Source organism: Schistocerca serialis, chromosome 4, assembly GCF_023864345.2.
Source record: "Schistocerca serialis cubense isolate TAMUIC-IGC-003099 chromosome 4, iqSchSeri2.2, whole genome shotgun sequence".
NCBI classification, from domain to species: domain Eukaryota; kingdom Metazoa; phylum Arthropoda; class Insecta; order Orthoptera; family Acrididae; genus Schistocerca; species Schistocerca serialis.
Window position 1 is genome coordinate 350,018,233 of NC_064641.1, and position 22,737 is coordinate 350,040,969.

The following is a 22,737-nucleotide window of genomic DNA, read 5'->3' on the forward strand; positions in this document are numbered from 1 at the left end:
GTTTAACTAGCTCTAAGTTCTAGGGGACTAATGACCTCAGCAGTTGAGTCCCATAGTGCTCAGAGCCATTTGAACCATTTTGAACCCTAGAACTTGTGTTGTTGTTATGGTCTTCAGTCCTGAGACTGGTTCGATGCAGATCTCCATGCTACTCTATCCTGTGTATGCATCTTAATCCCCCAGTACCTACTGCAGCCTACATTGTTCTGAATCTGCTTAGTGTATTCATGTCTTGGTTTCCCTCTACGATATTTACCCTCCACGCTGCCCTCCAATACTAAATTGGCGATCCCTCGATGTCTCAGAACATGTCCTACCAACCGATCCCTTCTTCTAGTAAAGTTGTGCCACAAGCTCCTCTTCTCCCCGATTCTATTCAATACCTCCTCGTAGTTATGTGATCTACCCATCTAATCTTCAGCATTCTTTTGTAGCACCACATTTCGAAAGCTTCTATTCTCTTCTTGTCTAAACTATTAATCGTCCACGTTTCACTTCCATACATGGCTACACTCCATAAAAATACTTTCAGAAACGAGTTCCTGACATTTAAATCTACACTCGATGTTAACAAATTTTCTTCTTCAGAAACGCTCTCCTTGCCATTGCCAGCCTACATTTTATATCCTCTCTACTTTGAACATCATCAGTTATTTTGCTCCCCAAATAGCAAAACTCCTTTACTACTTTAAGTGTCTCATTTCCCTCAGCATCACCCGACTCAATTCGACTACATTCCATTATCCTCGTTTTGCTTTTGTTGATGTTCATCTTACACCCTCCTTTCAAGATACGGTCCATTCTGTTCAACTGCTCTCTCAAGTCCTTTGCTGTCTCTGACAGAATTACAATGTCATCGGTGAACCTCAAAGTTTTTATTTCTTCTCCATGGATTTTAATAGCTACTCCGAATTTTTCTTTTGTTTCCTTTATTGCTTGTTCAATATAGAGATTGAATCACATCGGGGATAGGCTACAACCCTGTCTCACTCCCTTCCCAACCACTGCTTCCCTTTCATACCCCTCGACTCTTATGACTGCCGTCTGCTTTCTGCACAAATTGTAAATAGCCTTTCGCTCCCTTTATTTTACCCCTGCCACCTTCAGAATTTGGAAGAGAGTATTCCAATCAACATTGTCAAAAGCTTTCTCTAAGTCTACAAATGCTAGAAACGTAGGTTTGCCTTTCCTTAATCTTTCTACTAAGATAAGTCGTAGGGTCGGTATTGCCTCACGTGTTCCAACATGTCTACGGAATCCAAACTGATCTTCCCCGAGGTCGGCTTCTACCAGTTTTTCCATTCGTCTGTAAAGAATTCGCGTTAGTATTTTGCAGCTGTGACTTATTAAACTGATAGTTCGGTAATTTTCACAGCTGTCAACACCTGCTTTCTTCGGGATTGGAATTATTATATTCTTCTTGAAGTCTGAGGGTATTTCGCCTGTCTCGTACATCTTGCTCACCAGATGGTAGAGTATTGTCAGGACTGCTCTCCCAAGGCTTTCAGTAGTTCTAATGGAATGTTGTCTGCCCCGGGGGCCTTGTTTCGACTAAGGTCTCTCAGTGCTCTGTCGAACTCTTCACGCAGTATCATATCTTCCATTTCATCTTCATCTACATCCTCTTCCATTTCAATAATATTCTCCTCAAGTAAATCGCCCTTGTATAGACCCTCTATATACTCCTACCACCTTTCTCTTTCCCTTCTTTGCTTAGAACTGTGTTTTCATCTGAGCTCTTGATATTCATGCAAGTGGTTCTCCTTTCTCCAAAGGTCTCTTTAATTTTCCTGTAGGCAGTATCTATCTTACCCCTAGTGAGATAAGCATCTACATCCTTACATTTGTCCTCTAGCCATCCCTGCTTAGTCATTTTGCACTTCCTATCAATCTCATATTTGAGACGTTTGTATTCATTTTTGCCTGCTTCATTTACTGCATTTTTATATTTTCTCCTTTCATCAATTAAATTCAATATTTCTTCTGTTACCCAAGGGTTTCTACTAGCCTTTGTCTTTTTACCGACTTGATCCTCTGCTGCCTTCATTATTGCATACCTCAAAGCCACCCATTCTTCTTCTACTGTATTTCTTTCCCCCATTCCTGTCAATTGTTCCCTTATGCTCTCCCTCAAACTCTGTATAACCTCTGTTTCTTTCAGTTTATCCAGGTCCCATCTCCTTAAATTTCCACCTTTTTGAAGTTTCTCCAGTTTTAATCTACAGTTCATAACCAATAAATAGTGGTCAGAATCCACATCTGCCCCTGGAAATGTCTTGCAATTTAAAACTTGGTTCCTAAATCTCTGTCTTACCATTATATAATCTATCTGATACCTATAAGTATCTCCAGGGTTCTTCCATGTACACAACCTTCTTTCATGATTCTTGAACCAAGTGTTAGCTATGATTAAGTTATGCTCTGCGCAAAATTCTACCAGGCGGCTTCCTCTTTCATTTCTTAGCCCCAATCCATATTCACCTACTATGTTTCCTTCTCTCCCTTTTCCTACTGACCAATTCCAGTCACCCATGACTATTAAATTTTCGCCTCCCTTCACTACCTGAATAATTTCTTTTATCTCATCATACATTTCATCAATTTCTTCGTCATCTGCAGAGCTAGTTGGCATATAAACTTGTACTACTGTAGTTGGCGTGGGCTTCGTGTCTATCTTGGTCACAATAATGTGTTCACTATGCTCTTTGTAGTAGCTTACCAGTACTTCTATTTTTTTATTCATTATTAAACCTACTCCAGCATTACCCATATTTGCTTTTCTATTTATAACCCTGTATTCACCTGACCAAAAGTCTTGTTCCTCCTGCCACCGAACTTCACTAATTCCCACTATATCTAACTTTAACCTATCCATTTCCCTTTTTAAATTTTCTAACCTTCTAACCTATCCATTTCCCTTTTTAAATTTTCTAACCTTCCTGCCTGATTAAGGGATCTGACATTCCACGCTCCGATCCGTAGAAAGCTAGTTTTCTTTCTCCTGATAACGACGTCCTCCTGTGTAGTCCCCGCCCGGAGATCCGAATGGGGGACTATTTTACCTCCGGAATATTTTACCCAAGAAGACGCCATCATCATTTAATCATACAGTAAAGCTGCATGCCCTCGGGAAAAATTACGGCTGTCCTTTCCCCATGCTTTCAGCCGTTCGCATTACCAGAACAGCAAGGCCAGATCAGTCAATCATCCAGACTGTTGCCCCTGCAACTACTGAAAAGGCTGCTACCCCTCTTCAGGAACCACACGTTTGTCTGGCATCTCAACAGAGACCCCTCCGTTGTGGTTGCACCTACGGTACGGCTATCTGTTTCGTTGAGGCACGCAAGCCTTCCCACCAACGGCAAGGTCAGTGGTTCATGGGGGGGGGGGGGGGGGGACCTAGAACTTAGAACTACTTAAACCTAACTAACCTAAGGACATCACACACATATATGACCGAGGCAGGATTCGAACCTCGACCGTAGTGGTCGCGAGGTTCCGGACTGAAGCGCCTAGAAACGCTTGGCAACACCGGCCGGCTGAGAATATAGAATCCCTAACCAAGAATTAAGTATTTTTCCTGAATGGCGTCACACGATTCGTTCTGAATGGCGTCACACGATTCAGCTTCAGACGAAGTACGTTTGATAATGACAATATGATAGTGTACTTAGTACCCAATGAGTGCATAGTAATTTTAGATTAGTAAATAAGCTTAATCCCACTGAATTTCATTGCTCATTTCTCAGTAATTGCTAATACAAAAAAATGGTTCAAATGGCTCTGAGCACTACGGGACTTAACATCTATGGTCATCAGTCCCCTATAACTTAGAACTACTTAAACCTAACTAACCTAAGGACATCACACAACACCCAGCCATCACGAGGCAGAGAAAATCCCTGACCCCGCTGGGAATCGAACCCGGGAACCCGGGCGTAGGAAGCGAGAACGCTACCGCACGACCACGAGATGCGGGCTTGCTAATACAGTTGCAGTGATCAGAAACCTTGTTCATTGTGAGATATTGTTAACTGAAAATGTTAAGGCAATAGCACTTATTTAGTGAGAAGTAGGAAACATATTTCGGCGTATTAACGGCTATCATTTGGATGTACATATCTCCAAATTTTCCGTAAGGCATCTAAAATTCTCTGAAACTAATTAACTTCCGCATTAATTAACATTAAAGGTTTAGATTTCAGTTACAAATTACGTCAACATTAGTGTCAGATTGAGAATTTCGGCATTATAATTTTGTCAATATATTTTATGTTTTCCAACTGACGTTCAGGATTTGTTAATAAAATTAATTAGGAAGCTCAATATTTTGAGTGTAATAAAATATTTTGTTTAGTATGGCTAAAGTCAATAATGAATAGTGTAAAACATATTGTTCGTAGGCGAAACTATATGTAAACCTAGCACTTCTGAGGTCAGGCAGTCTGAGGCTGAGAATAAAGGGAGCGACGAATACGTCTCTTATTGTGAGCAGTATGCCGCAGTCCGAAAGCTAACATTCTGAAATATTGCGTACAGTTCGTTTTCATTACTCATGGGCTTAATTCATGACTTCTGTGACAGTAATTACTCATTAATCCTCAGTAAATGTCGTGTGACTAGGTCCTCTCGTCGGGTAGACCGTTCGCTGGGTGCAAGTCTGTCGATGTGATGCCACTTCGGCGACTTGCGCGTCGATGGGGATGAAATGATGATGATTAGGACAACGCAACACCCAGTCCCTGAGCGGCAAATGTCTCCGACCCAGCCGCGAATCGAACCCAGGCCCTTAGGATTGACATTCCGTCGCGCTGACCACTTTTTTTTCTGTTGATCTCGTTTTTTGTTTGGCGGACGTCCGACGACACCCGTTCAGGTTGTTCGTTGATCCGTTCACTCAGTTTTTTTTATTACAGAGGCTACCTAAACCCTCTCACCGAACACGCTGAGCTACCGTGCCGGCGCAACTCAGCTACCAGGGGTGGACATTACTCCTCAGTGAGAACGTATTAGAGGAACGTTGTGATTACTGAGTCCTAGGAACAATGACTGGTTAGCAGGGAAGTATTGATGGACTTACTGATTATTTTTGTGCACTACCTTAATTTTTTCGTATTCCTTAAATGAGTTTGAGGACAGGGATACGGGGGAGTGATACTTCACATTTTTTGCAATGTGTGAATCGTTTTGAACCACTGAACTGTGTTATATGATTACCGCACTAGAACAATTTCAGAATCTATGACATAATGTATTAGGTAACAAGCAGCTTTCCTAGAGCACTTGCCCGCAAAGGGCAAAGGTCCCGAGTTCGAGCCCTCGGTCGGGCACACAGTTTTAATCTGCCAGGAAGTTTCATATCAGCGCACACTCCGCTGCAGAGTGTAAAATGTCATTCTGGAAGCTTTCCTTTAATTTGAGATATATGTGAGACTCGAAAATGACATCAGTGAATACTTTACACCTAGAGCGTAACTGAGGTGTTTTAAATCCACCTCTGGTGTCGACCACAATATTGCTGTAACCCGTAACCAGAACCAACACCTCTATTCTAGTTTTGGAGCCTGTGCAGGTACCGAGAAGAACAGACGAGACTTACGCAAAAGGAAGCAGGTATGTCGGAACCTGTAAGCGTTAGAAAGTTGATGACGTGATATTGATGTCACTATCGGTTAAAAGATGTATCAAAACATTATGACAGAGACACTTGTGTTTTGTGTTTTCTATATCAAAGTCAGAGTGTCGTTACTTACGGAGGATTGAATACGCTCAGGGTGATGACTGTGTCGCTTTCACGAGGGACGACGTTTTTCTCCCGCCGCATCTGCAACAGAGTAAGCAAACGTAACACATAAGCCACACATAAAGCTGTATGATGACCAGTGAAGAGGAAGAAAACTTATTAAAATCCCTTTTAACACGGTGACAGTTGTTGAGAAGATAAATAATCTACAATTTACAGGGAATGGGAGAAAAGGAAAGAGCTTGGAATTAACAATGAAATAATGTGAATAACGTGGATAAATTACATCACTGCTGTATAAAAAATATTACAAGGCTCATTCGAAATAAACAGACCTAATAAGACATTCCTTCTTTCGTTGTTCTTTCGTCATTCTTGTACATCAATAGTAATTTCTACGTAGGTATTATAGAAATAAGAAGAAAGCAGTTACTACATATACATCGCTTCAGAGTGAAGTTTGTGACGACAAGGAGGTAAGAAGAAACGAAAAGAACTTCAAACATACATTTCAAAACATCACACCGTATGAAATACATGAGTATCCATCAATTCTCTTAATGTAAAAAGAGAAGAAAAGAGTATTTAAAGCAAATCACAGAATGTCTATCAGAAAGGTAAACAATGCATCGATGATGGAAAAGTTCCAATAATGTATAACTGAGTCCGCTATCTTTATATCTAGTTGCGTTGTACAGCAAAAATCACATGCAGACGCTTATGTTTTTTCAGAACATATTAACTGTCAGCAGCAACAAACATGGTTCCATACGGCAGCATGGGTACCTTGAGCCACATTCCTCGAGGTCAGACGGAAATTCAACTGACTAGCAAGCTGCTGATCATATGCCGGAAGCTTTGAGATTCAAAATAAAATTAATCAGTAAACACGCTGTCTGGCACGACTACATATTGGCGTAACCAGGCTGTCGCCTCACCAACAACTGAAATACTTATATTGTACAGTTTTTCAGGATAATTATCTTTGCACTGAATCAGCCGCACAACTTTCCTTAAATATTTTCTAAGTGACCCAAATTTTATAAACGTTTCCATGTGGAGCATAGAAAAGAGCGGGCGTACGAAGACTGTACTGAAATATGAAGTCGTGACTCAGTATACAGCACTTTCTATTCTACGAAAATAATTTCAAACTGGATCTCCGCGCTTGGAGATAAAGGTTTTACCGTCGTTCCCACAATTATATGAAGAAAATTCCGAATTGGTTCCTCTGAAAAGGGCACAATCCATTTCTTGTCCTCCTCCATTCTCGATGATACACTAATTCGTGTTCTTGCTTTTGTTCAAAAGTCAAACGTCTTACGAGGGGCAATGTGAACTCGGCTATATGTAGCATGGGTTCAAAAGCTTTCACAAATATTATGGAATATGAAATCGGTTATTCAACCAGACGACCGAAAACTTATTATACGAGGAACAGTAGATTTTCTTTCAAATAAACCAGATACTTCAACTTAATAATCGGAACCCTGCAAATAGTAATATACTACTGGCCATTAAAATGGTTACACCACGAAGATGACGTGCTACAGAGGCGAAATTTAACCGACACGAAGGATATGCTGTGATATGCAAACGATTAGCTTTTCAGAGAATTCACACCTACAACGCGCTGACGTGAGGAAATTTTCCAACCGATTTCTTATACACAAACAGCAGTTGGCCGGCGTTGCCTGATGAAACGTTGTTGTGATGCCTCGTGTAAGGAGGAGAAATGCGTACCATCACGTTTCCGACTTTGATAAAGGTCGGATTGTAGCCTACCGCGATTGCGGTTTATCGTATCGCGACATTGCTGCTCGCGTTGGTCGAGATCCAATGACTGTTAGCAGAATATGGAATCGGTGGGTTCAGGAGGGTAATACGGAACGCCGTGCTGGATCCCAACGACCTCGTACCACTAGCAGTCGAGATGACAGGCATCTTATCCACATGGCTGTAACGGATCGTGCAGCCACGTCTCGATCCCTGAGTTAACAGATAGGGATGTTTGCAAGAAAACAACCATCTGCACGAACAGTTCGACGACGTTTGCATCAGCATGGACTATCAGCTCGGAGACCGTGGCTGCGGTTACCCTTGATGGTGCATCACAGACAGGAACGGCTGTGATGGTGTACTCGACGACGAACCTGGGTGCACGAATGACAAAACGTCATTTTTTTGGATGAATCCAGGTTCTGTTTACAGCATCACGATGGTCGCATCCGTGTTTGGTGACATCGCGGTAAACGCACGTTGGAAGCCTGTGTTCGTCATCGCCATACTGGTGTATCACCCGGCGTGATGGTATGGGGTGCCATTGGTTACACGTCTCGGTCACCTCTTGTTCGCATTGACGGCACGTTGAACAGTGGACGTTACATTTCAGATGTGTTACGACCCGTGGCTCCACCCTTCATTCGATCGCTTCGAAATCCTTCATTTCAGCAGGATAATGCACGACCGCATGTTGCAGGTCCTGTACGGGCCTTTCTGGATACAGAAAATGTTCAAGTGCTGCCCTGGGCAGCACATTCTCCAGATCTCTCATCAATTGAAAACGTCTGGTCAATGGTGGCCGAGCAACTGGCTCGTCACAATACGCCAGTCACTACTCTTGATGAACTGTGGTATCGTGTCGAAGCTGCATGGGCAGCTGTACCTGTACACGCCATGGAAGCACTGTTTGACTCAATGCCCAGGCGTATCAAGGCCGTTATTACGGGCAGAGGTGGTTGTTGTGGGTACTGATTTCCCAGGATCTATGCACTCAAATTGCGTGAAAATGTAATCACATCTCAGTTCTAGTATAATATATCTTTCCAATGAATCCCCGTTTATCATCGCATTTCTTCTTGGTGTAGCAATTTTAATGGCCAGTAGTGGACGTTTTTAGTTCCGATGACAGTTTATTTGGTTAGGAAATGCTTTCCCGTGTTATAAGTTGATCAGCGTCTTCTGCGGGACTGTCTTCCGTCACGTTGCAGCTACCTGTGCGCTCCACCATGTGTTATCGCAGGACGACGTGCAGCTGGGTGACGGTCTGACACCCCGGCCGTACAGTCTCCCAGGTCCCGACGCGCAACAGCGCAGCAGGTCTTCCGGCCGCAGCGCGACCTCGGCTGACGTGGATTCTGCCACGTGACGGATAAGGGTCAGGGTCACGGCCACGGCCGCCGGCACAACTCGGCCGCTAATTCTTTGTGTGCAGAGACCGACCACGCACTGTCAGACGCCGTGTGCGAGTCTGCAGCTTCTTCAGGGTTGCGTTACGAGGAAATTATTGTTTGTGCCCAGAGATGCCACAAAAAGGTAGGAGGTTCACAACCACTGAACTTCGGCGTATTTGAAGAAACGGAATGCAGGTTTTGTTGAACAAAGATGCGGAGCGACTTTTACCTTGTACAGACCAGCACAGCATTTGCCTAAAGTGATTAAGTAAATCATGTTGCCGTTTTTGTTGCGGTCTTGAGACCGAAGGCTAGTTTAATACTGCTCTATCCCGTGCAATCCAGTGAAGCTTACATCTTTCTGAATCTGCTTACTATATTTATCTCTTGGTCTCCCACTACAACATTTACCCTTCCTACTTACCTTCGATACTCAAGTGGTAATCCCTTAATGTCTTAGAATGTCCTATTAACTGAGCCTTTCTTCTGGACAGGTTGTGCCACAAATTTCTTTTCGCTCCATTTTATTCAGTATCTCTTCATTAGTTACAAGATCTATCCATCTAATCTTTAGCAGTCTAATGATTCTTGTATAAACTGTTTCTCGTATATGTTTCACTTCCATATATGGCAACACTCCAGACAAATACCTTCAGAAAAGATCTAACATTTAAGTCGATATTCGATGGCAATAAATTTGTTACGTTCTGAAACGTTTCCTTTTCCACTGTCAGTCTACATTTTTTATCCTCTCTAATTTTGCCATCATCAGTTATTTTGCTGCCCAAGTAACACAACTCATCTACTACTACAAGTGTCTTGTTCCCGGCTGTAATTTCCCGCATCACCTGATTTAATTCGGCTACATTCGACTCTCCCTCTATTACTTTTGTTGATGTTCGTCTTATATGCTACTTACAAGTCATTTCCTGTCTGTGACAGAATTACAATGTCAACGGCGAACCTCAAAGTTTTTATTTCTTGTTCCTCAACTTCAATTTCTACTCCAAATTTCTCTTTGTTGCTCAGTGTACAGATTGAGTAACATTGGAGATAGGCTACAATTCCTTTGATTCCTCTCGACTCTTTTAAGTGCTTTCTGGTTACTCTATGATTTGTAAACAGACTTTTGATTGCTGTGTTTTATCCCTTCAGATTTTCAAAGAGATTACTTCAGCCAACATTGTAAAAAGAGAAATCAGCGAAAACCTAATTCATGATGGGCGGTCGGAAATCTGGGTCACGGAAGCAGATTAACCATAGTGCCAACGAATTCGCTAACAGAAGGCGGTAAAATGAAACAGTATGCAGTAGAGAATATGCCTTTCGTACTGACCGCTCCTACGTATCATATTTTACCAGATGCAGTCGAGTGAGGAACTCAGTGGAGTTGGAAGGCCAGTTGACAGTACGTGTATAACTGCAGTTGCGTCAAAATAATTGCGATGTCCTTCCGTGACTCTCCAATTACACTGAGAGTCAAAACTCCAACGTTCTCCCGTGTATCACAGAATGTCACTTTTGATCGTGACCCCGGCATTACATTGGAATTTTAACACGGTCGGCCCACCAAATGTTATTCCAATAAAGAAGGCTATACAAGGTGAATCAGAACTCTGCCGACAAAATGTAGGCCTTTTTTGGGGGGTGGGGGGAGGGGGTTTCTGAGTGTATTCGTCTTCAATGAATCGTTACAGAGTAATTACATTTCTGTGACGTGTACATGCAGACAGAAGCGGTGACTGAAAATTTGTAGCAGCACCAGAATTCAAACCTGGGTGTCCTGTTCTCTAGGCTAAGTCGCTAACCATTATGCCTCTCTGGCAAAGTTACTTGGCACAACAGCAGGGACTGCCCTGGTACACCTCCCTCCTCAATCAAAATTCCCGTCCACCCTCAGGCCACTTTGTGCTTCACTTGAACAGCATTGCAGATCTCCAACTGTACTGGAATAGCACCTAGCACCGAAAGAAACAGTGGATCGTACCTGAAACCTAGGCATAGGTCTTTGAAAACACACAGTTTCATTCGATTAAGGCACCTATGCCTGTGTTTCAGGCAGGATCCACCGTTTCGTTCGACACTGACGTGCTATTGCAATACAGTCGGAGATGTACAGCAATGCTGTTCGAAGTAAATGGGAATACCAAGTGGGCTTAGGCGTGGATGGGAACTTTGATTGAGGAGGGAGGCGTGCTGGGTAGACTCCGCAGTTGTGGAAAGGCACTGTGCCAGGGTGGCGTACTGGTAAGCGCATCTGCGTAGTGAGCAGGAGACCTGAGTTCGAATCCCCGCCCTGTTACAAATTTTCGTTCGTCGCTTCAGTTTGCATATAGATGTTTGAGCCTTGAAAAGGTCTCTAAAAACGTACTGTTTGATTTAACTGAATTTCGTTTAATTTCTTAGCCACATTTCCCTTTGTGTTGCACTGGAAGTATATACAGGGTGTTACAAAAAGATACGGCCAACTTTTAGGAAACATTCCTCACACACAAATAAAGAAAAGATGTTATGTGGACATGTGTCTGGAAACGCTTAATTTCCATGTTAGAGCTCATTTTAGTTTCGTCAGTATGTACTGTACTTCCTCGATTCACCGCCAGTTGGCCCAATAGAAGGAAGGTAATGTTGGCTTCGGTGCTTGTGTTGACATGCGACTCATTGGGAAGGCATTGTTGGTGATGTCTTGATTGGGCCCCATGTTCTTCCACCTATGCTCAATGGAGCACGTTATCATGATTTCATACGGCATACTCTATCTGTGCTGCTAGATCATGTGCCTTTACAAGTACGACACAACATGTAGTTCATGCACGATGGAGCTCCTGCACATTTCAGTCAAAGTGTTCGTACGCTTCTCAACAAAAGATTCGGTGAGCGATGGATTGGTAGAGGCAGACCAATTCCATGGCCTCCACGCTCTCCTGACCTTAACCCTCTTGACTTTCATTTATGGGGGCGTTTGAAAGCTCTTGTCTACGCAACCCCGGTACCAAATGTAGAGACTCTTCGTGCTCGTATTTTGGACGGCTGTGATACAATACGCCATTCTCCAGGGCTGCATCAGCGCATGAGGGATTCCATGCGACAGAGGGTGGATGTATGTATCCTCGCTAAAGGAGGACATTTAGAACATTTCCTGTAACAAAGTGTCTGAAGTCACGCTGGAACGTTCTGTTGCTGTGTGTTTCCATTCCATGATTAATGTGATTTGAAGTAATAAAATGAGCTCTAACATGGAAAGTAAGCGTTTCCGGATACATGTCCACATAACATTTTTCTTTCTTTGTGTGTGAGGAATGTTTCCTGAAAGTTTGGCCGTACCTTTTTGTAAAACCCTGTATACAATTGTGGCAAATGTCGCACTGTGTGCTTTGCTTGGAAACACACTTGTCCCATTCACTCACGATCTTTCCCGCTGACAACGGTAACACCCTCAAGCTTGCATTCAGTATTACAGGGTTCTGCCTCTGAATTGTTTTTCCAGCAGTGTTTGTTGTACATTAACATTGATAGAAAGCGGCGTGGACAGCTTTACTAGTGAAGATTTGGCGAGTAGGTACGCTGTGTATGGTTCCACTGCATGTAATTGAAGAACTGTGCACTGGCGCTGTTCTGAGCTGTTCCAGCTGCGACGGCAACAACAGCACAGCAGTCTCGCATCTACAAAATGTTCAGATGTGTGTGAAATCTTATGGGACTCAACTGCTACGGTCATCAGTCCCTATGCTTACACACTACTTAACCTAAATTATCCTAAGGACGAACACACACACCCATGCCCGAGGGAGGGCTCGAACCTCCGCCGGGACCAGCCGCACAGTCCATGATTGCAGCGCCTCACACCGCTCGGCTAATCCCGCGCGGCAGTCTCGCATCTACATAAAGGCGCTAATTCAGTGTGTTTCATGTACCTTTTAATGATTGCATATTACAGGCTTTTTCAGTATTGTAATGGTAATTTCAGAGGAACTAAGATAATTAAGAGTAACAAACCGAATAAATCGTAATTATATTATTGCTCCTTAAACCAAAAACTCAGAAAATATCCCTGAAAAACCTCTGAAACTTGGTCGATGGAGTACGCGCCCATCCAGTATGCTGGTCAAATACTCGCAGATTGTTGCTTCCTCACGAAGTCCGACATTTTGACAGCACACAACTTTATGCAACCAAAGTCATTTCTATCTGTAGACCTATAGTATAATTTACTGTATGGTACAATACTATAGTATAATTTGCTGTAACTATACCCAGCGATGAATAAAAGCGCGAAACTAATAACATAGCACGAAATTGGTTATCACCTACTGCCAGACATTGAATATTTTTTCAGAGCACTGGTATAACTTATGACTTTGCCCTAGTGTAACTTTCTTTTTCTCTTTTAGGTAACTGACTAACAATATGTTCAACAGAATTCATTTTCTCACGGATAAGAGGATCTGCACTCACCACTGGATCTGATCTATTGGAAGACATCGCCTTGTTGGTCAATACAACCGAAACTTAAATCGATAGTGTATCATGATACGTCCAATGACGTGATAGAAGAAGAAACAGGAGTCGTCAGGGTAGAGACAGAGGACTCAGTAATAGGATGGCTTTGGACGACTTAAGATCAAGTAAGGCATAAGGGATAGAAAACTTTCCACCAGAATTTGTAAAGTCGTTTCGGGAAGTGGCAACAAAACGTCTATTTAGCTGGTGTGTTTAATGTATGAGATTGGAGATATATCATCAGACTTTCGGGAAAACATTATCCACACAATTCTGAAGAAAGCAAGGGCCGACAAATGTGAGAATTATAGCAAAATCAGCTTAACAGCTCATGCATCCAGGTTGCTGACAAGCATAATACATAGGAGAACGCAAAAAAATTGGGGATGCATTAGAAGACATCAGTTTGGTTTTAGAATAGCTAAAAGCACAAGCGAAGCAGTTCTGACGTTTCGGTTGGTAATGGAAGAAAGAATGAAGAGAATTCGAAACACGTTCAATGGATTTTCGACCTGGAAAAAGGCGTTCCACAACATAAAGTGACGTAAGATGTTCGAAATTCTCAGAAAAATAGGGGTTAGCTATAGGGAAAGAAGGGTGACACACAATACGTACAAGAGCGAAGCAGGAACAATAAGACTGATAGACCAAGACGAAGTGCTCGGATTAAAAAGGGTAAGACAGGCATGTAGTCTTTCGCCCGTACTGTTCAGTCTACACATCGAAGAAGCAATAACGGATGTAAATGAAAACTTCGGGAGTGGGAATAAAATTCACGGTGAAAGGATAACGGTGATGAGATTCGCTGATGACATTGCTGTACTCAGTGAAAGTAAAGAAGAATTACAAGACCTGTTGAAAGGAATGCAGTCTAATAAGTACAGATATGTATTGAGAGTAAATCGAAGGAAGACGGAAGTAATGATAAATAGAAGAAATGAGAATTGCGAGAGAAATAGCAGAAATGAGAATTGCGAGAAACTTAACATCAGAACTGTAGAAGTTAAGGAATTCTGCTACCTGGATATCAAAATAACAGATGACGGACGGAGTAAGGAGGACATAAAAAGCAATATCGTTCTGGCAAAGAGGGTATTCCTAGCCAGGAGAAGTCTACTAGTATCAAACATAGGCCTTAAATTCGAGGAAGAAATCTCTGTGAATAATGGAGCACAGCATTCTATGGTAGTGAAGCACGGACTATGGGAAACCGGAACAGATGAGAATCGAAGCCTTTGAGATGTAGCAATACAGAAAAATATTGCAAATCAGGTGGACTGATAAAGTAAGAAATGAGGTGGTCGCTGCAGAATCGGTGAGGAAACGAATGTATGGAAAACACTGACAAGAAGAAGCGACAGGACATCTATTAAGACAACAGGGAGTAACTTCTATGGGACTAGAGGAAGTTGTAGGGGGTAAAACCTGTAAAGGAAACACAGATTGCTATACATCCAGCGGATACTTGAAGACGAAGATTGCAAGTGCTACTATGATTTCAAAAGGTCGGCACAGGAGAGGAATTTGGCCTCATCAAACCAATCAGAAGAATATCGAGTCAGATAACATGTCTTGGTCATCAAAGGTGCCCTGAGCAGCAATTTTTCAGCGAGCAATGTGTGGGCGTCACCTGCTGCGGGACATTCCCTGCGTCATACTTCCACCACTGCAGCGTCCGGAAGTGATGCAGGGAGGCAGCTGATTGCAGGAACATGATATGCGGTTTCTTACATCGGAGTGTTGCGGTCGCCACTTGTCGTAAATGTCCCTGAGAAATGTATGGTTTTGCAAGAGCTACGGGAAAGGATTGCAATACGCCACAACACCAAACACAATGTTTTCAATTAGCCATTCAGTAATCATCAGAATAAGTACCTGCAATGTGATCGTCGAAATATAGTTACATAATAGATTCTATATGAATAACATGGCAGCCTGTAGGCTATTCAGCAGGAAGTTGTCATGTCTGTCCAATCTTCTAGAGAACACTAACGTTAATCTATAAAGTGAGCGTGGAGCATGTTTCTGTTGGAGCTACAAGTCTTTGTCGTCATAGGCAATATCTTTTATGTGTAGAGATAACTGATGAAAAAATTGTGTGAGAAGATGCAGCACTCATAAAATATTCGCACGTTGCTGATTGTGGTTCATCTTGTTCTACGCAAGGCGTTCACTTCAGTTAATTCATCCTCGCTACCGAAATAGACAAACCTAGAATGGTAATTGCTCATTTTGTATACAGTCTTCAAAACTTCTTTACGGCCTTTCGTAGTTACACCAGAATATTTAGTCGTTTTGGTAGGAACAGTGCTGTGGGACATTTCTTTATACATTTTTATTGAATTTTTCTTAATCGCACAAACTGGTAACAAGTTTGACCGTCTTTAACTGCTAAGCAGTCTTCGTTAGAACAGGTACAATAAATAAACTCTACCGCAATGAAACACAAAATAAAAACTTAATATGTTCATTTGCTGTAGAAAACAGTAGAAGTTGCGATTATTACCAATTATAGAAATTAGAGGACATTAAGTACTCAAACTTTTGATCTGCCTTTGTGATTCTATGTAATGCGCCAAATCATTTCACCCATTGGCACGTCAGTGGCGCTATTTTGTAAAAGAGGACACTTTTTCAGTTAGCCTCGGGAAAATAAACTAAAATAGATGTATCACAAATTTCAAGACTCAGTACTTGTCTTAGGCAGGTGTGATGCGGCAGTAGAAATCCCGTTTTGAATTTCATTTATCTACAAAAAAATACATCCGGTGAAGTGGTGCAGCCTCTTGGGCAATCATATCACACCGCGGCAGAAAAAGTGATACAAGTCGAAGAAACGACAACTTTTAGTTTGTTAATGAAAAGTGTGTGTGAAGTGCACCAATTTGCACGAGAAACATCACTCTGTCTCGCAAGTTGTCCAGTACAGGGCATTTCTGTCAGTTTTGTTGTCGGTTACTTCATGATTCACCGCGGGAAGGACAGCGTCGGTTCAGTGTTGCTAACGGCAGGTGTGCGTGGCTCAGTCAAGAAGAGCGCGACAGTCTGCGTTGTGACATTTTTCTGCATAATATAAGTTGAATGTAATTTTTAGCATTATTGATTATTAGAATGTCTCTGATTATACAGTGTCTGCATTTCACATTACAATGTCGTTCAGACATGCATGCATGCATGTCTAAAGGAACATTGTTTTAACGATAACAGCTGTCGTAAATATTACGAAACTTCGTGTGCTGCAGTGTACAATAAAAAAAGGAAAATTTCTGCTATTAAGAAAGTTCGTATTGCATCCCTTTTCTCAGCGGAAAGTATTGCTACATTACAAAAGCCCATTTACGATTTTATGTTCTCGTAAATCGTTTTCTTTAAACTTTAACTATTTGATGTTCCTAATTAAATTGTATTAATTACAATGAATTATAATGTTGCCTTTTGTATTTTCTTAACAAAACAGTACCAACTTTTTTCTCATTCTATATTCAAATTAAGTACAAATTTCGCCCGAGGGAGATTCGAATGTCATATTATATTACAGTAAGCAAAAAAAAGTTATATTATTTGGGGTACGAAAGTGGCATTTTGTATTACATGAGGGTCATAATAAAACAAAAAAGTTTTTAGAAAACCAAGGAAAGTGACAACTCAGAGACTAACTAAAAGTCACATGGTAACACTTTACATTCGGTGAGAACAGAAGTACATTTCCGTATTACTGTTGCCTAGAACACAATGAAATTTACTGCCAAAAATTCTTACTTGAAATTTTAACGAAGTTATAGCATTTTTATGTAAGTTTTAAAGAATTCTTCATGTCGACTTTTCTCAAGAATTGTTTTTTTGAGTTGTGTCACTGTTCTGGACGTGGTGCGATACGTATAATTATCATATCAAATCTAAATAGCAAATGCTCTATATTTGGGGTACGACTCCCCCAGTGTCTCCTACAGACCTAAACAATCGTGCAGGATAAGAGATGGCAGCGTCGCGTGGATGCTGATTCAGGTTCATAGAGCCCATGGAAGCAGAAAAGACGCTTTTCGTAGTAATCAGCTGCGCTGAGTGTGCAGCAGGCGATGCTGAGACAACAGGAGAGATAGGCCGTGCTGTTAGTTATCGTGGTTGCCCGCCGCCGGTGGTGGTGGGGTTCGGGAACCCCAGGCAACCGCGGCTGGTGATACCGCCTTGACCCATCAACACCGACGGCCCCTCTCCTGCCACAGTTTCCTCGTATTTAGCGCCACTGATAACAGAAGCCAGGCCGTTCAGTCTTAACATTCCTTCTTAGAAGATTACCATGAAAGAGAAGTATCACGTCTCACTGACGGATCTCATTTTTCAACTTCGTACGAAGTCCAAACAAAGTAGCTTGTTGCCACATTCAGGACTGCCTCGACAGCTCCTGTACAGTTAGTCTTAAATTACATAAATATTGGCGGAATGAAGAAATAGAAAATAAGAGAACCGTTTCATATTTAATTTCATCAGAATACAGAATAACGCTAGGCAAAATAAAGAGAAGATGGTCTGTGGAAATACTCAAACATTTCTCTTCTTAAGAAGTAATGGATATTACCCAAGTTGTCTTTAATGAAAGAAAAGTTCACAGTCATTTAGCCTTACCTCCAGGGTCATCGCATAACTTTCAACGTCCGACTGTTACATGTAATGGCGGCTGCGTATCATATTCGAGACCTCAGGCACTAAACTTTATTACAGCTTAGTAACCGGTACAGTATGGATACATATTGTTGTAAACTTCAGTTTCACTATTATTCTGCCGGCCGGGGTGGCCGAGCGGTTCTAGGCGCTACGGTATGGAACCGCGCGACCGTTCCGCTACGGTCGCAGGTTCGAATCCTGCCTTGGGCATGGATGTGTGTGATGTCCTTAGGTTAGTTAGGTTTAAGTAGTTCTAAGTTCGAGGGGACTGATGACCTTAGAAGTTAAGTCCCATAGTGCTCAGAGCCATTTGAACCATTTTTTTAACTATTATTCTGAAAATGTATCAGATAAAAAAGTTACTTTTTTCGGAAAGCATCGCTTTATCTGAATCGTTTTTAACAAATCGCACTCCGATAACCAGTTAAATCGAAAGTGACCTGACTTCCACAGAATTTGTCTGACTGAGAACTGAAATTATGGGACACACTTACGCGTGTGTAAATGGTCCTCAGAGACGTCGTTGTCGTTCACACGTCATTATCTTTTCCACCGCTAGCAACGCTTCTTCAGTCGAATACCGTAATTTCTTCACGCCACAAACAACGGCCACGTAAATGGTAAGTAAGCTTTCCTCGCGACACGGATATGCGTGTGCGTTTCTTTTGCAGAATTGCTACTGAATTTTTTCCGAACGAAGCATTTACACCGTGAACATAGTCTCTCGTTCTCTTCAGCACATGTGCGGAATGACACGTTCGATTACGAAAAGTTATGTTATGTTACAGTTGCAAAATCGAGATGAGCTGAGATTGCTGACCTTGTGTATCTGTACCGACAGCTCCGCAAAAGACCTTCGCATTTTGCAAGCGTTGTGAATCAGTGGAGAGCTATCCAGTGAAGACATACCAACTTGCTTTTTTTTTTTTTGTCTGACTGTTTTTTGTGATTATCAGCTCGTCACCAAAGACATTCATTTCTGCCGCAATGCTTGCAGGTTTATACACCGAAGCGCCAAAGAAACGGATATAGGCATACGTATTCAAATACAGAGATATGTAAACAGATAGAAAGTATTAGGGGCAGTTGTTAGATCGGTTACTGCTTTTACAGTGGCAGGTTATCAACATTTAAGTGAGTTAGAACTTAGTGTTATAGCTGGCGCACGACCGAAGGGACACAGCATTGCCGGTAGCGATGAAGTTGAGACTTTCCCGTACGACCATTTCAAGAGTGTACCGTAAATATCACGAATCCGGTAAATCATCAAATCTCCGACACCGCTGCTGCCGGAAAAAGATCCTGCAAGAAGGGGACCAACGGCGACTGAAGAGAATCATTCAACTTGACAGAAGTGCAACCCTTCCGCAAACTGCTGCACATTTCAGTGCTGGGCCATCAAGTGTCAGCTTGCGAACCGTTCAACGATCATCATCGATATGGGCTTTCGGAGCCGAAGTCCCACTCCTGTACCCTTGATGACTGCACGACACAAAGCTTTAAAGCTCGTCTGGGCCAGTCAACACCGACACTGGGCTGCTGACTGCAAACATGTTGCCTGGTCGGACGAGTTTCATTTTATATTATATCGAGCATATGGACGTGTACGGGTATGGAGTCAACCTCATGAATCCATGGACCTTCGTGTCAGCGGGGAACTGTTCTATCTGGTGGAGGCTCTGTAATGGTGTGGGGAGTGTGCAGTTAGAGTGATACGGGACTCATGATACGCCTAGGTACTATTCTGACAGGAGACACATACGTAAGCATCGTGACTGATCATCTGCATCAATTCATGTCCATTCGACATTCCGACGGACCTGGACAATTCCAGCAGGACACGGCGACACCCCACAGGTCTAGAATTGCTACAGAGTGGCTCCAAGAACACTTATCTGAGTCTAAACACTTCCGCTGGCCAGCAGATTCCCCAGACATGAACATTATAGAGCATTTCTGGGATGTCTTACAACGTGCTGTTCAGAAGAGATCTCCATCCCTTCGTACTCTTATAGATTTATGGCCCTGCAGGATTCATGGTATCACTTCCCTCCAGCATTACTTCAGACAATAGTCGAGTTCATGCCACACCATGTTGCGGCACTTCTGAGGGAGCCCTACACGATGTTAAGAAGGTGTCTCAGTTTCTTTGGCTTTTCAGTGTATAAGCTCAGAAGTATCTTGACATTAATTGGTCCAAGGAAATTAGACCAATCAAAATCCGTTTTTTAGTTTTAGTAAATTTCTCTTATTTCACGAGTGATGACAGCATTCCTGGTAACAGAGATTAATGACAAGTGAGATCTTTATATACGGAATCCAAACAATATTTTGAGAAGACAACGACCTGGCTATGGTATTTTATACAGAACCATTGATGATAATGTAGAGAAAAAGGCATTATTAGGAGGACCGTAAAATATTTTGTGTAGAATTTCCAACTAATGAACCGATGGTTTCCCCGATACGACGTACATGAGCACCTTATATCAGAGTGCTCGAGGATCGAAACTATAGACGAGAAACACTTTCCAACATGTGTTCCACACTGCCAACGCTTATGTGAAGGCAGTCTACAGCGTATTTCATACACGTTCGGAAATACCAGGCGTGTTCCGAGAAGCATATACAACCATCCACAGTGGATTCCCGAATTTCCTCTACACTACCAGCAAGGATGGAATACAGGTACGGAATACACCAAAGTTTTTGAATATTTGTTAATATAGGAAATGAATTTCCTCTGTGAGTCCGATATCATTGCATTGTGAATACTTATTAAAATTTCTTTACTTATTACGACGTTTCGCCTCCTACGAACATGAGATATCTACAGTCTGACGATCTAGCCGATTTTATTCATAAGCTTTTAAATATTCCCACACTAAAAATTTCAGCGGGTTCAAGTCGGGAACTGGGAGGCCATGGTATGGGTGAGCAAAGACAGATACACTAGCTGTCGCAACACTATTAACGGTACTTGTGTATCCGGAATTATATTTATCTGATTTATTACTTAGCACCTTACGCCTCACTTGCAGTGTTCCAAAATAGACGTAGTCATTAACACTGTTGTAATATATGCATCTGAGCGCTTGCGGATACGTCGTATCGGGGAACCGATTAATTTTCTGACCTATGTTTATCCGCATTATTTGCTTGTTTCACTGTCTCCCACACGCTCCTTTCATTTGTACGTGTAATATTTACCCTGCACATACAGTTGAAGACGCACGTAATAGGGTATTTCAGTATTTTGTAGAATGTCGCTGGTTAAAGTTTTTATCAACTCATAGAAAATATCGGAGCTACGTACAGCGTGATCAGATTTATTTTAAATTATTTTTCCTTTTTCGTCTGGAATAAAACACCTCTGAGCAGCTGGGTTACCGATGTCTAACGCAGACTCATTTTGAAGCGAAATAAGAAGTATCATGGTCTTTATAAGTAATGATTATCGCGTTATACTGACATGTACAAACACGACACTAAGACGTGGAGAGAAATTAAAAGACGACTGAACCACAGAAGAATCGGAAACAGATTACTGAATACAAAGAAAGCCATATTTACCAAGTAAGGTTGACGGTTATCAAGTTTCGACATGAAATTCAGGGAGCAATTATGTAAGTTGCGCGTCTGGAGTACAATCTACTAAAAATAAAAAAATAAAAACCCCGGAACTGAAGGAAAATGGTCTGATAGTGTGGTTTTGTAAGCGATGTTAAAAATTAAGGGGTGAGCAGGAACCGAGGGGAGAAGAAAAAATCGTTGGAAATGTTCACTTGAAAAGAGCCATGGTAGTGGAACATTTGATAATTTAGTACTGAAATATGCGTCATTGGGGAAATACTGTAGGGGAAGTTTGTCGATCATGTTGGGTGTGGTAAATAGTGTCGAAACGAGAGACATATGGTAGAATGAAATGGAGAAAGGTATCAAATGATATTAAATAAAAAGAAATGATTGGTCATCTCCCAGTAACGTGCCCGACATGATAAATATGCGTTATAATGTTTACACCGGTCGTGCAAACACATGGCATCAAACTCTTACCTTTCTTACAGTCGAGGATTCAGGTGGCGTTGCAACATATTTTGATCACAGTAAAAGCTGAGTATAGCAGTACTAGAAGAAGAACAAAGCCTCAGACAGCAAAAAACACAGTAAAATATACTCTAACCCTCTGACGAAATGTTCACACGATATTTGGGACTATTGTTAGAAACTAACTTTCCAGCCGTTAAAGATGAAATCAGCAGTGCAATGAAATTATACTCGCTCATAGTTTTTAATCCTAACTAAGTGTGACATAGCCTTCTGTTGGGCGACTTGGTGAGATGTTTTGCCGAAAAGCTGCTTACCTTATACAATACGAGGAGCTCTGAGTGGGAACCCCCTGCCGTCAGCTACGCGACTTTTACAGCAGCGGCGTCTGTCACGGAACGGCCTGAGTTGTCGGCTGCGGCAGGCTGCTTTCGGAGGTGCCCAGTAGGGTGGAAGCCTTGTTGGTCGCAGGTTATTGTAGAACAGTGGTCGGCGTGCCCCGGCCGTCACTTTTATACGTGGGACCGCTAGCCGGCCGACGCCGCCTCCTACTCCTCAGGGTCGGGGACCGCGTGCCGCCGCCGCCGGCGTGACGTACGTGGCGCTCGGGAG

General features: G+C 42.3%; 1 protein-coding gene across 2 annotated transcripts in view; it reads right to left on the bottom strand.

Annotated features, from left to right (window-relative positions):
- The window catches only part of LOC126474125 (proton-coupled amino acid transporter-like protein pathetic), a 74,042-nt gene that overhangs the window by 34,805 nt on the left and 16,500 nt on the right, over positions 1-22,737 (bottom strand). Inside the window, exons 1-2 of one of the 2 annotated variants that reach the window (XM_050101559.1) lie at positions 22,443-22,626; positions 5,754-5,824 (exon numbers count right to left, since the gene is read on the bottom strand). In XM_050101559.1, the coding sequence (XP_049957516.1) occupies positions 5,754-5,824 (71 nt within the window). In that variant the 5' untranslated portion in view covers positions 22,443-22,626. Of the gene's footprint in view, positions 1-5,753; positions 5,825-22,442; positions 22,627-22,737 lie in introns of those variants that run through there. The other variant, XM_050101558.1, reaches the window with a different exon arrangement.